Genomic DNA, 14,769 nt, shown 5'->3' on the forward strand with positions numbered 1-14,769 from the left:
TATGCATACGCACAAAAGCCCTATTGCTCGACCATGTCTTTCAAAGAGTTAAAGTCTAAAGTCTTAATTAATTTCTGGTCAGTCTGACTTGGTTGTTAGTAATGTTTGTCAAATTGTGCATGTGTGTGTTAGAGTTCATACAGTTTTTATTACTTTTTAATTAATTCGACCAAAAGAAAAGTTTTTAGAGTTGCCCCTAAAAAAGTGTGTTTTAACATACATATGGGATGTAGCAGCCAGACTTTATTTTAAATAGTGTATATAAGCCACTCTACTCTAAACAATTTTTGCGCGACATATTTTGTACTTGAAATTTGCCCGGTAGACTGTCGACAGCATCGCTAGCCAACTGATAAATCTCACCGGTGGAAGCACATGAGCGTACTGAGACAAACTGTTGTGTATAAACAGACAACTGAAACACTAAAGCCCCGCTGCAATTGTTCTACCTGCTTTTAAATTTTTTTTTTTAAATAAGTAAATAAATCTTTAACAGAGCTGATGCCGCTTCAGTCAGATTCCATAACCTTTGCAAAACTATTTCATAACTTTTCCAGGGGCCTGGGAATTGTATTTTCAAATGGACTTTTCTAGGCTTTTCATAACCACACAAACCCGTGTGTGTGTGTGCAAGTGTGTGTGTACACTCAGTGCCTCCTACCTGTGCTTGTTGTTTCTGTGTGTTGAGCATGTTAGGATCAATACTGAGTGGGCCCAGCACACTCATCATCAGCTCCTTCTCTCTCAGCCATGGGCCCAGCTGATTGGCTGCAGAGGCAAAGCTGCCCAGCCTATCAGCACAGGCTTCCAGCTCCGTCTGCCTCTGTGCTGCTGTTCGATTGGCCTTCTGCCATCTTGAGTCTGAGAAAAGAACCAATCAAAATCTGAGTTATGCTCCCTCTGTATTTTTATAGTTTTATTGTTCTGGAGTTTGTGTGAGGTAACGGTCCAAGCCTCCAACTCGGGGGACTCAACAAAGTTCATTGCTATGAAGATAAACGTAGACAGTAGGGGAAAAAAAAGAATAATAAAGAGTAATAATGATTTTTGCCAAGAATGAGAACATCACAGGAAGGACATTACTGATGTATTTCTTAATTTGAAATTGAACTCCTCTCCTCTCTCTTTCTCTATCCCTCTCTGAATCAGGTCATAGGCATCCAGAAGTATGTGTGCGCTGAAGTAAGAAGAAGTAAGAAAAAGTTTTTGAAGTAAGACTAAATATGAAATCGGATAAATACAAGAGCCATGCTTTGGCTCTCATTACAGCAAACGATGGTAAAAATATCAAGTGGATGAGAAGAGGAAAAAACTAATAGGTACTCCGGACACTTGTTCATTATTATCCAAACCGCTTATCCTTACTCAGGGTCGCGGGGATGCTGGAGCCTATCCCAGCACTTGTTCCATACATAACATTGATCTCAAGGATCTCTTTAGTCCCCCCCCCCAATCTATGACTCTTTGTGGGTCAGTTTTGTTCGGTGTTTTTAAGCCAATAAATGAGAGCGATCTGTTCTGCCTCAACCGCCACTGGGAGTCCTGTTCCCTGTCTGCCTTCCCGGCCCTGGTACACATCACCTAACACAACGCAGAGACCTTACTGTGGCTCACCACCTGAAAGTCAGGGTTACATACCCCAGGGTGGCCAGTATTCGCTGCCTTTTTATATTCTCCATCCTATTCCTATTCACCTCATGTAGTTGAGAGTAGCCTGACAGCAGTCAGGCTTAATGACCTGAATGCAACGGTACTCAGTTATGAATACTAAGCATCACAACAATGCAGCCTCAATTCTCTCCTCACATATGTTGCTCGTTTTATTTTACACCTGTGTCTATATTGTTATGCTTTACGCAACCTTACTGCATTTTTTTCATTTGATTTTTTTCACTTATGCCTTATTGTTATCCTGTGTAGCTTTTGCATTGGCATTTCTGCTTCAAGACAGTACTGAGATCTGAATTTTCATTAAAATGTCTTCAACGTGGAGTCAGCTTGCATGTCGGCATGAACGGTTTGATATGAGGCAGTCATAAAAAGGCTCTCTCGCTACATGTCACTGCACCTATCCACCCATATGATGTATCGCCACACATTTTACATGTACATTTTATTCATTTTGCAGACGGTTTCATCCAGAGACATAGATACATAAATAATACATCCACAGAATGGATATTGGTCTGTACTCGTTTGTCCCTAGGCGTCTTCCCTGGAAAGAAGGGTGTGTATGTCTTCCTTTTAACCACCCACCTATCTCCTGTAGCTGTTGTCTCCAGGAGTCCGCCTCAGGAGAATCAGGGTTCTCCGCTATCAGCTTCCTCAGTGTGCTCTTCAGCTCCTCCACCTTCCCAGAATGCTCTGTGAGCTCTGACAGCAAAGCCTGAAGGAGAGAGAGGAGAGAGATGGCACCGCTGTTTACAGGCGCACCCAATCTAGGAGCAATTTATTCCAGAAGAAGCAAAACATTTAAACTTCTGTGTCATTTCCGGGAATAAACACATCATAAATGATGAAGCATATATTTTACTTACTTAACTTCATGACACACAAAGTGCAAGCATTACAGTTTGATGTATGAAATGTATAAGACAGATTGATATATGGACAGACAGACAGAAAGATAGACTTATTATTTAATGTATTTTTAAATGCTGGTGTCAAAAACTTCACTGGAGATGTATTCATTAAATCTTTCACAACTTAAAATTTTCAGATCTAAAAATGTGTAAACAACATAATTGTTTCTGAGACAGTGTTCAATGCCTCCGAGGCAGAAACACTGCCTGAGACAGGATGTCATGTGACAAAGTGCAGCCTCCGACCCCCTTCTAAGAAATAAATTAACCCGGTCCTTGCCTTGTTCTCCTGGGCCTGGGCGCGTACCAATTCGGGTTTGGAGGGGGAGGCGGTCTGGCCCTGCTCCAGGCTGTGCTCCCTGTCTCTCAGCCAGCTGCTGAGCTCCTCCGTGCCCTGCCTCGCCTTCTGTTGCAGCTCCAGTGACGCCTGCTGGCGGCCATGACGCTCTTGCAGCTCCTCGCCCAGCGCCTCATAGTGGCCGTTCACGTCCGACACAGCCACCTGGAGCTCAGTCAGGTCTGGAGGCAGACAAACAGAAATAAGAAAAGAAAAACAGGAGTGGGAAGGTGGTTGAAGCTGGTTGTACCAGAAAAGAGCAGAACAGAAAACAGAGGAGCAAAGCTGACTAAATGATAGAGGAGACAGAAGAGACTAGAATAGACAACAGTATAAATGAGGTACAGCGAGGCAAATTGAATTGGAGTAGAGGGCAGTTCTATTTATGCTTCCATTAGCACAGATAACCATCACCAGAGCATAGAGTTGCCACTGACGGATGTTTTGCACAGACAAGATGGATAGACGAGGACACAAGCAGAGACGGAAAACAGTTGTCCACGCAAAAGACAGTAATCTTTGGGTGTGATCAACATTAAGGGGAAACACCATACAAGAGAGTGGAGCTGGTGGGGGTCCAGCACTTGCCAACTGGAAAGCTCTCATTTAGATGGTTATCAGTTTTGAGTAAATAAGGAAGTAAAGGAGGATGTAGTAAGTATAAATAAAGAGGAAAAGGATTTGATGAGTAATGTGCTATAACTGCTGTGTGTGTGTGTGTGTGTGTGTGTGAGAGGAGGGCAGATAGAACAAGACAAACAAGCTGGCAAAGGAAAGAAAGGGTGAAGAAGGGGAGAGAAAGAGGGAAAGATATGTATAGAGAGATGGAGAAACCAAGAAAACCAGAAAAGGAGGTAAAAACAAGGATGATGGATGGATGGATAGATTTGTAGATCAGGGCTCCAGGGTGCAGCCATTTTGGTCACAAATATGACCAAAAATCTGTCAAGTGCGACTAAACATTTTCATTGGTCGCACCAGTGCGCCTGAAAGTTTGCAGGTCTGTGTGTGTGTTTATGTGCGTAGCGTTATTTTTTTTACCCAACCACATTCTGCAAAGACATCCTACTCTGCCTCTGATTGGCTCTGACCGTTATTCTTACTCTAACCATCTCACCCCTCATGCCTAAACCTAAACAATCTAACCAACAAAGGCAACGAGTACCAGCCAATCAGAGGCAGAGGAGGATGGGTCTTCACTGAATGCGAGTGAAGGAAAAAAAAAACAAGGCGTGTGGATGTGTGAGACTGCGACCTGTGCTCCTCCTGGAGTGACATCACAACCTGAAAACATACCGGTAATTCCAAATGAAGAGAACTATTGATTATTTTTCTGTCAAGAAAATTGCTCCGGTGCCCATTACGCCTCTCCCCAGCCTTGAAAGGCCCAGGCCTGACATCATCAGCGGAGGTAACTGCTCCACCTGCCGCCCGTTATTCGAGTCCGATTTATTTACTTATTTATTTATTTGAGTTTGTCAAGCACAACAGGTCAGAGGTGGAAAACCCGGCTTCAGAAAGTAGAAGTACTAACCGTGTATTTGCTCCACCCATGGACTAAACCAGCTGATTTCACTAATTAGTTCTCCTACCTGGCTGAAGTGTTGTGCTAATTACAATCAGCTGGTTTAGTGCATGGGTGGAGCAAATACATGGTTAGTACTTCTAATTTCTGAAGCGGAGCTTTCCACCTCTGCACCAGGTGAAAACTTCAGCACTTTTAAAGTTTATTTTTTAAACGATTGAGGTTATCGCGGTTTCTTTATTGTGCTGTGATTTGAATAAAGAAAAACATTTATCTGTACCTTTATTACTTTTTACAATCATTCACATAATGTGTTAAGAAATTACCAATGTGTATGGCAACTGACTAAAAAGATAATTCTTAAAATGTATTATTGCGGCACCAAAATGCACAGTGAAATATTTTTGGTCGCACCTAAATTATGTGCTGGTGTACTTAAATGAACAAGTGCACCAGTGCAACTCATGTAAAAAGTTAGTCTGGAGCCCTGCAGACAGACAGAGCTGTACAGAGAGATGTAGAAGGAGGTGTAGAAAGGGAGACATGTAGAGAGGTACAAGGCGAGGGAGAATGAGAGGAGAAGAGAGAGAACACAGAAAGAAGACAGAAGACAGCAAGAGAGCGAGAGAGAGAGAGCTCACCTTTACAGGTGTGAATGCCATTGACGCTGCTGGGGCTGGCCGAGCCGTTGATCTGAGGAGCACCTGAGAGAGACACACACACACGACTGAGACGGCAGCACTACAGCTCTCTCTCACACCCACGCACACACACACATACACACACACACAACCACTGATATGCTTACAAAGACACAGGTGTGCATATACAGCAGTATGGCGGCTGAAACGTGTTCAAAAATAAAAACACACGTAAAGCGCTGAGAAAAGCTTTCAACTTTCTGGAATCAGATAAACGGCAAAAATGAAAACACATTTGAGATCACATATGGTTCTGACTGCACAGTGAGACGCTGGACAAAAAGCCATGGCAGTAGACAGCAGTGAGACAGACGCGCCCCCGTGGTCTTCCCACAACACGGGGATGAAGGGACGCCGTGCCACGCAATGAAAAGGTTTTCCCAAGACATCAGATTGCAGTTTCTTGAGAAACAATTACGGCCAAAATGACCATAAAAATGATTGGTAATTGGCAAAAATTTCAATATCATGCATTCCTAATCATAACCAAAGGATGTTTTCTCAATAGCAGCTCATTATCCGCGACTGCCAACAAAGCACAGACCAGAATTAACTGTCTGACTAAACGTACCTTGATCTGGTAAAACGCTGACCCCATGTCTGCTCATTTGTGCAGTTTGCCACCACAAACCATTACGAAACATGGTTATTAATACACCTCATTCCCCTTATAATCTATCTATCTATCTATCTAGTATATGTATATAATTTTTTTTTGATTTCCCCCATTTTTCTTGCAATTGTACCCGGCTAATTACCCCACTCTTCCAAGCCATCCCGGTCGCTGTTCCACCCCCTCTGCCAATCCGGGGAGGGCTGCAGACTATCACATGCCTTCTCTGATACATGTGGAGTTGCCAGCCGCTTCTTCTCACCTGACAGTGAGGAGTTTCACCAGGGAGGCGTAGTGCATGGGAGGCTCACGCTACTCCTCCCAGTTCCCCCTCCCCCCGAACAAGCACCCCAACCGACCAGAGGAGGCGCTAGTGCAGTGATCAAGACATATACCCACATCTGGCTTCTCACATGCAGACACGGCCAATTGTGTCTGTAGGGATGCTTCACCAAGCCGGAGGTAACATGGGGATTCGAACCGGAGATCCCCGTGTTGGTGGGCAATGGAATAGACCGCCACGCCACCTCGACAGGCAATTTATCTAGGTGTTGTTTACCCAAAACAGCCTACACAGAGTGAAAAGACTCACTTGAGAAAATTTCAACATGGCTGCTGATTGACACTGGTGGCAACGAAGGTCTCCAACCCCCGAGCCAGTAGTCCCATATCATTTTACACTGCTCAACAAATTTAGGACTTGGATGGTGGTGAAACTTCCATCGATTCAAGTTCTGTATTTCATAGGGGATGTTGAGCCCTGACCCGGTTCTTACTGGTCTTGGTCTGCGGGGCGGTGATGTTGATGATGAGGGACTCCAGCTCCGAGCCGGTCTTGTTCAGCTCCTTCACCCTGGCTCCCTGCGACTCCCAGTCATTCAACAAGTCCTGCGGACACAAACGTCTTAACCAGGAGTCGATCAGAGGGGGGATGCATGTCGTTACCAACTCCCACCCCCCGTACACAAATTCATAAAAACCAACCCCTTATAAAATGACCATCTCCCCTTTACATCTGCTTGTTTAGGTTAAGGGTGCGATGTGATATATGTTAATCGGGGAGGGTCAGTACATACAAAGAAATCTGTTATAGATGTTGAAATTCAATCCATGTTGGAGACTTGCATACCAGAGAAATTCTTTTCAAAGCTCTCAAAAAGTTTAAAGTAAACTCGGTGTGAGAAGATTAAGAATATTGGGTGATGGGGATTTTGTGAAACAACCTACCACTGGAATGTCTGTCCCCACCAGACCCTTTGACAGCTGGTTACAAATCAACCACTGATGTTTTCTGATTCCTCACAAAATAATCATATACAATGGCTGAGTATTCATTCTGTACAGTAACTGGCCTAAAACAGTATCTATCCATTTCCATTTTTATGTATGAAATTATGTGGGCCAATACTATAACTGGAAAATCTAACTTATCAGCTAAACTACCTTGGTAAACTAAACAACTGGTATATCAAGGACATGCATTTACACACGAACACACACACACACACACACACACACACACACACACACACACACACACACACACACACACACCTTGAGCGACTGCACTCTCCTCTGCAGGCCTTGTGTGTTGAGGCTGGGCTCCTTGGCGGGCAGCTGGTCTTGCGCCGTGTGGAGCCACCTGAGGAGAGAGCCAGAGAGCCCGCGGAACTGAGCCAGCTGCTCCTCACAGGCCTGAATGGCAGCGAACCTGGTGAAGGAAGACAGAGGGAAGGAGGAATAATGAAGGGAGGAAAGGAATAATGAAGGGAGGAAAGGAAAAAGGGAGCGAGGAGAGCGGGTTGAGAAGGAGACGGAGAGCCATGAGAGAGGGATGGATGTATGTGTAAGGGGGCGAGATAGATATAAAGTTAACAGAGAAGGGGGGAATTGTGTGAAACACAGGAAGGAATATCGACAGAATAGAGTGAACACAGTTTAAATCTAATTTCAATGTTTTAGTACAAAATGATACTGCCACACGATCTGTCTTGACCCCGTCTTGGCACTGAAGACAAGCAAACAGCCACTGACAAAGCACCATTGTCAGAGACAGTATTCAAGGCTGTGGTGTCTACATGGTCCACATTTGCCCCTAGGGGCACAAGCGACTCAGCCTTGACCCACTCTCGTTTTGTGTAATCTGCCCTGAGCCATGGCTTGAAAAGCACTGAGTGCACATAGACAAAACAGCCAGGACCAGCGGCCTGGCGTGAAACAGTATCATTATCATGCTGCTATTTTATGCTTCTGGATCACAGGCTGGCAGCTTTTTTTCCCCCCAAGAGTCTTTTTATAGGGCAGACAATGAGCCGTGTCCACACTGCTTACATTAGCATCCGCAGCCCGCCCCGGGGCTCTTCTGACCACACAGACAGGCGGGCAGACTCGCCCACGCACTCAGACACACACTCACCCACACCCCCACACCGCTATGCATGATGACAGGCTCACAAATAAATACATGCAATTTAATATGCACAGGCCTGCAGGCGGGTGTACAAGTACACACACAGACACGGGAGTAACAAATCAAGTTCGAAGATCATGGCCACCGTTATAGTCTTCATGTCAAGACGAAATCCCCCGATACATGTATGTGCCACCATTATTCTAAACTCAGAACTGAATGACTGAAGTCATAAATTATGCAAAAAGCCAAAAGTAACTTGCTAATGAGAAAGTATACATACTTTGTATATATACTTTACATGTATATCTATACTCTACGGATTTATTTTTATGGAGATTATGCTTTATACAGAGATGATAAATATCTATAATCGATTACTGAACCGTAATCTATTTATTACTGTGAGTCAGAATAGACTTACAGTATTTTTAAGGTCTGATATCTACTGACTGACTCACTGACTGGTATGGCTCAAGTGCCAGTGCCACATAAAACACACATGCTAACGTGTCTTATTCTTATTCTATTTTAAAATATTTTTATTAGCTTGCTACGATGTTTGTGTGATCTTATATCTTATTAAGTGTGTATTGTTATGTTGTTTGTGTTAATTGCTGTTGGAGCATGTGATACAAAACAAACTTCGGTAACACTTATTTGAAGGGGTATGCATAAGACTGACATGACACCGCCATAACCATGCCATGATAGCTGTCAGGAACATGGAGGAGTCTTTATGAATGTTGTCATTCGGTCAATTGTGTCATTTTTAATGCAAAGTGGATATTATTGGACAGGCCGCCAGTCCATCACAGGGCCAACACATTCACACCTAGGGACAATTTAGTACGGCCGACTCCCCTGACCTACATGTCTTTGGACTGTGAGAGGAAACTGGAGCACCCGGAGGAAACCCACCCAGACACGGGGAGAACATGCAAACTCCACGCAGAGGACGACCTGGGACGACCCCCAAGGTTGGACAACGCTGGGGTTCGAACCAAGGACCTTCTTGCTGTGAGGTGACCGTGCTAACCACTGTCGGGGTGTCTCCCCGCCTGCCGCCCAATGACTGCTGGGATAGGCTCCAGCATCCCGCGATGCTGGGAGCAGGATAAGCGGCTTGGAAAATGGGATGGAATATTGCTGGAGATGTCTTTGTTCTTCTCATGTTCTGCTGTCTGCAGACAGCATAAAAACATGTTATTTGTCCTTTTTGTTCCAGGAAAAAACCGTTGCACTGATATAGCTGTTTTCCATGTTTCTGGAGGCCTGCTAAAATGCAGTAACCTTTGACCTCTGTGTATCCACCACACTTAACCAGACAAAAACAAACTGCACGTGAAAACAATACCCTCAGCTGCCTCTTAACAGTTTTTGAGCAATCTGCTTTCCAATTGTCAACTTAATCAAAAATTAATTATGTCATTAAAAATGACATAATTGACTAAATGACAATAACAATCAAACATTCATAAAGATTCCTTCATATTCATGACAAGTGTCCTATCATGGTTATGACAGTGTCATGTCAGTCTTATGCACACCCCTTCAAATAAGGTGTGGCCGATACTTCCACGTGAATAGGCAATAAACATTGTTTTTAAGAGGATCACCTTTTCAGATCATTACATTATATGGATAGCTTCAACTTTCCTTTAGAAGTGAATGGGTGTGATGTGAGCATGATAAAAATGGTCATATTCATAAAAAAAAACCATTGTGGAACAAATTATAACTTAAGGACAACTAGCTTCTGAATGCTTTGTATCTGGCACCATCTTGTGTGTTTTATGGTGAACTGTAGCTTAGCGAGCTTAAATGGGGCTTTCCGGTGGTTTCATTTTGTTTCCTTTTCACTAGTCAATACATTCATTCATTCATTATCCAAACTGCTTATCCTTACTCAGCATCATGGGGATGCTGGAGCCTATCCCAGCAGTCATTGGGCGGCAGGCGGGGAGACACCCTAGACAGGCTGCCAGGCCATGACAGGGCCAATGCACATGCACACGCGCGCGCGCGCACGCACGCACACACACACACACACACACACACACAGGGACAATCTGGTACAGCCAGTTCACCTGACCTACATGTATTTGAACTGTGGGAGGAAACTGGAGCACCCAGAGGAAACCCACGGAGACAAGGGGAGAACGTGCAAACTCCACACAGAGGATGACTTAGGATGACCCCCACGGTTGGACTACCCTGGGGCTCGAACCCAGGACCTTCTTGCTCTGAGGCGACCATGCGAATCGTGAGAATCCAAAAGATTCCCACCCTTACTATTTGCCCATCTAACAAGGACGTCCTAACCAAACTTGAATTGACATGCGGTTAATTTGCACCTGTACCTCCCAGACAGGTAAACTTTTATTGATGATGTATTTCGGTTGCGGAAAAGCCTCGTCTTCTCAATGGCACAAGTTAGCATGATTACCTCTCATTGACTTTGGCTTCCAGCTGGGTGAACTCATCAGACACCCCCTTGACGTTTTCCAACAGGCTTTGAGTGTCGGTCAGAGCTTTAGACTGGCTAAAGTCTGTCCCGAGTTCACAGAAACTCTTCAGCGGGCCAGCTTCCTGCTCCAACTCCGACCTCACCTCCTGAGAAGACAAACAAACACACAGGCGTACGTATGTCATCACCTAAGTTCTGTCCCATCACTGTACAGGAAGCCTCATTAAACCAGCCTGTTTTCCAAGTTTACTCGGAACTTACTCGGCTGTCATTAAGTTTAATGACAGCTGAGTAAGCTTGCATTTGTAATTTGTCTGCATGGGATTCTACACATAAAAACACAATGACATGAACTCAAGGTTTCAAAGTAAAAAACTATGAATATCTAAATTCCAATAATTACTACTACTTTCGGCTGCTCCCGTTAGAGGCCACCAGTGGATCATCCGTTTCCATCTCTTCCTGTCCTCTGAATCTTCCTTTGTCACACCAGCCACCTGCATGTCCTCCCTAACCACATCCATAAACCTCGTCTTTGGCTTTCCTCTTTTCCTCTTCCCTGCCAGCTCCATATTCAGCATCCTTCTCCCAATATACCCAGCATCTCTCCCCCACACATGTCCAAGCCATCTCAATCTTGCCTCTCTTGCTTTGTCTCAAAACTGTCCAACCTGAGCTGTCCCTCTAATATACTCGTTCCTAATCCTGTCCTTCTTCATCACTCCCAATGAAAATCTTAGCATCTTCGACTCTGCCACCTCCAGCTCTGCCTGTCTTTTCATCAGCGCCACTGTCTCCAAACCATATAACATAGCTGGTCTTACAACCATCTTGTAAACCTTCCCTTTAGCTCTTGCTGGTACCCTTCTGTCGCAAATCACTCCTGACACTCTTCTCCACCCACTCCACCCTGCCTGCACTCTCTTCTTCACCTCTCTTCTGCACTCCTCGTTACTTTGGACAGCTGACCCCAAGTACTTAAATTACAATACTTGGAGTCAACTGCTGACAGATTAGGTAATGTGATAATAGGAATTGATAATCTTAGGAGATTATCTTCTATAAGATTATCAAAATGTTTTTTTCTGCAAGTAAGTCAGCATTAAGGGAGGGATAGCCATCTTCCTATACACAGCCCAAAACAGTATTTTTGGGAAAGAAAAAAAAAATCGGTGTCCTTATGGTTATCTAAATATAAAATTTACAGGGACCAAGCTTTACAAAGAATAGCTGTAAATAGTTGTTAATGAATAAGTAAAAGGGCACTTGTTAAACTCTTCCAACACATTTATATTAGCAGATGACAAAAATATAAACATCTAATAATTTTCAAATTATTGTTAATAACATGATTAGGAGAACACACTACAATTTCAAAACAATATTAAATTTGAATATATACCTGACATTCCTGAACCTGAAGGTTAAGTTTATGGTGTGCGTGTGTGTGTGTGTGTGTATGTGTGTGTGTATGTGAGTGTGTGCACTTGTGTTAGGTGAATAAAACAATTTATTCATGGAGACAAAGCACAGATTTCAGCTTTAAGATGGTATTCTCAACTCTATTTAACATGGGTTAAAGCCTTGTATTTAGACAACAGAATTTCCGTCATTGAATTTTTTTTGCAGATCCTAAAACAACCGTTTGAACATGAACTGTTCCTCTTTCCTCACCTCAATGGTCTGTCGGTAGTCCTGCATGCCACGGTCAGGTTGTCCCATCGGACTTAGAGCTCTCATTCTGCTTTGGGTGAAGCCCTGGAGGTCCGTCCCCAGCCGTTCGTAGCTCTCCAGCCGGGGCAAAAGGTCTTTCAGCTCGGCCTCCCTCTCTGCCTGGCTGGCCTGGGCCACGGCATAGCGCTGGGTCAGCTCAGACACTGCCCCCTGGAGGCCAGGGGCTGTGGAGGCGTCCGCGCTCTGGAGGAGTTTGGAGATGGAGTCCCGCGTCGCTTCCACACTGCCCTGCCTGGACAACAGTTCCTGCCGGAGTTTCTGAGGACAAAAAAAGGAAGAAGAGTAGGTGTGGGTTGAAAATGAATAGAAGAAGAACTAAAGTAGTTTTATTTTCTTTCTTTTGTTTAAGTCTTTGGGCCTATTTTGAGCTGAAATGTCTGTGAGTGAGGTGTTATTTGCCAGTGAAAAACAAATCATCAAAAGAACAAAGTGTTTGGATGACAAAAACCCAAACATCCTCACTACTTTTCTTCTTTGAAAGAAATATGAGACAGTGGTAGAAAAAGGCTTCATTTGTATTTAATTACTTGTGGCCATTATATACTACTGACATCCTCCTAGAGAGATTAGCGTCCATTGGAATAACTGGAACCTCTCTTGACTGGTTTAGATCATATCTCTCTGGCCACACTCAGTTTGTCTAACTTAAAAATTTGAGATCACAGTCCTTTCCTGTTACTACCGGTGTTCCCCGGGACTCTGTATTGGGACCCCTCCTATTTATTATTTACCTACTACCTCATGGTCACATTTTCAGAAAATCTGGCATTCAATTTCACTGCTACGCAGATGACACCCAGTTTTATCTATCCACCAAGCCTACCTCCACTCTTCCATCCACTTCCCTTTCTGACTGCTTACTAGAAATTAAATCCTGGTTTTCATACCACTTCCTCAAACTTAATAGTGATAAAACCGGGGTCCTCTTAGTAGGTACTAAATCTACTTTGGCTAAACCTGATAGTTTTTCCCCAACTATTGACAATTCTATAGTTCCTCCATTGCCTCAGGTTAAGAGTCTGTGTGTCATCTTGGACAGCACATTACCTTTTGAAGCTCACATCAACAATGTTACTCAGTCTGCATACTTCCACCTACACAATATTAATCGTCTTCGCCCGTCACTTACACCTAACAGCACTGCCATATTCATTCACACCCTGGTTACATACATTGACTACTGCAATTCTATCCTCTTTGAGCGTCCCCTCAAGTGTCTTCATAAACTTCAACTGGTCCAGAATTCAGCTGCCCGTATCATTACCAGAACTCCTTCCATAGATTATATCACTCCTGTTCTTCAGCAACTCCATTGGCTCCCTGTTAAATACTGTATTGACTTCCAAGATACTGCTTCTTACCTTTAAGGCCCTTAATAACCTAGCTTCTTCATATCTTTCTGAACTCCATATCCATACGCCCTCCTGCACTCTCAAATCCTCTTCTGCTCTCAAACTCACTACACCATTGGCCCGCTTGACTGGCATGGGGTCTAGAGCCTTCAGTCATTCTGCCCCCCGCCTATGGAACTCTTTCCCACAAGACATTCACAACATTGACTCTCTTTCAACCTTCAAATCCCATCTCAAAACGTACCTTTTCAAACTGGCATATTCAGTCTGGTCCACGCTTCATTGAGTTTTGTGCAGATGATGATTTTATACTTATCTGTTGTATTAACTTTTTATTGTTTACCCTGCTTTGTTTTGATTTTATGCTGTCTGATACAGTGCTGCTTGTTTTTAACTGTGTTCTGTAAGGTGTCCTTGAGTCCTGTGAAAGGCGCCCACAAATAAAATGTATTATTATTACGGACATTTACGTTTTGCCATGTGACGGCTCCTCATCAAACATTTGGTGTCTTTGTACTCAGGGTATGTCTCAATATGTCCAAGGCTAATGATCTTGCAGTATGAGTTTCATTTTATTCATTCATTGAGCTGCCAAATTAGGTAATGTGCATACGAAGGCATTTTCAACTCCTTTCAAATAGCTTATTTCAAAAATAAGATATTTAGCAAGTTCAAGTTGGTCTCGAATAGCTCAAGGCTTTAGAAAGTTATCATCCATACTCTACTAAAAATTTTGTGATGCAATTCTTCATGTGTTCATATTCTAGACCCAGTTTCCCACCTGGTTCTGGGTCAGCGCATCCTGTACAGCCTGTGCAGTGGGTTGGACCGGTCCTGGGTTCAGAACCAGCTTGTCCAGCCAGGCCAGCAGGCCATTCAGACCCTCCTGGACGCTGACCGACTGGGCCACAGCCATCTGCAGCTGCTCAGCCCGCTGTGAGACGGACATGGAGAGAGAGTCGAACCGCTTCTCTAGCCCATCTACAAGGTGGGAGAGGAGAGAGAAGCGTTGTGATCAAAGAGATTTCATATACTGTCACATGCA

At 43.9% G+C, this 14,769-nt stretch overlaps 1 protein-coding gene across 1 annotated transcript in view; it reads right to left on the reverse strand.

Moving 5' to 3' along the window:
* Positions 1-14,769, reverse strand: part of macf1a (microtubule actin crosslinking factor 1a) — a 302,357-nt gene that overhangs the window by 116,719 nt on the left and 170,869 nt on the right. The window contains exons 46-54 of the mRNA XM_056298025.1: positions 14,506-14,705; positions 12,313-12,630; positions 10,618-10,784; positions 7,313-7,469; positions 6,535-6,646; positions 5,086-5,148; positions 2,863-3,101; positions 2,257-2,386; positions 662-861 (exon numbers count right to left, since the gene is read on the reverse strand). Of these exons, the coding sequence (XP_056154000.1) occupies positions 662-861; positions 2,257-2,386; positions 2,863-3,101; positions 5,086-5,148; positions 6,535-6,646; positions 7,313-7,469; positions 10,618-10,784; positions 12,313-12,630; positions 14,506-14,705 (1,586 nt within the window). The remainder of the gene's footprint in view (positions 1-661; positions 862-2,256; positions 2,387-2,862; positions 3,102-5,085; positions 5,149-6,534; positions 6,647-7,312; positions 7,470-10,617; positions 10,785-12,312; positions 12,631-14,505; positions 14,706-14,769) is intronic.

The sequence above is a fragment of the Lampris incognitus genome, chromosome 18, assembly GCF_029633865.1.
Source record: "Lampris incognitus isolate fLamInc1 chromosome 18, fLamInc1.hap2, whole genome shotgun sequence".
Taxonomy (NCBI): domain Eukaryota; kingdom Metazoa; phylum Chordata; class Actinopteri; order Lampriformes; family Lampridae; genus Lampris; species Lampris incognitus.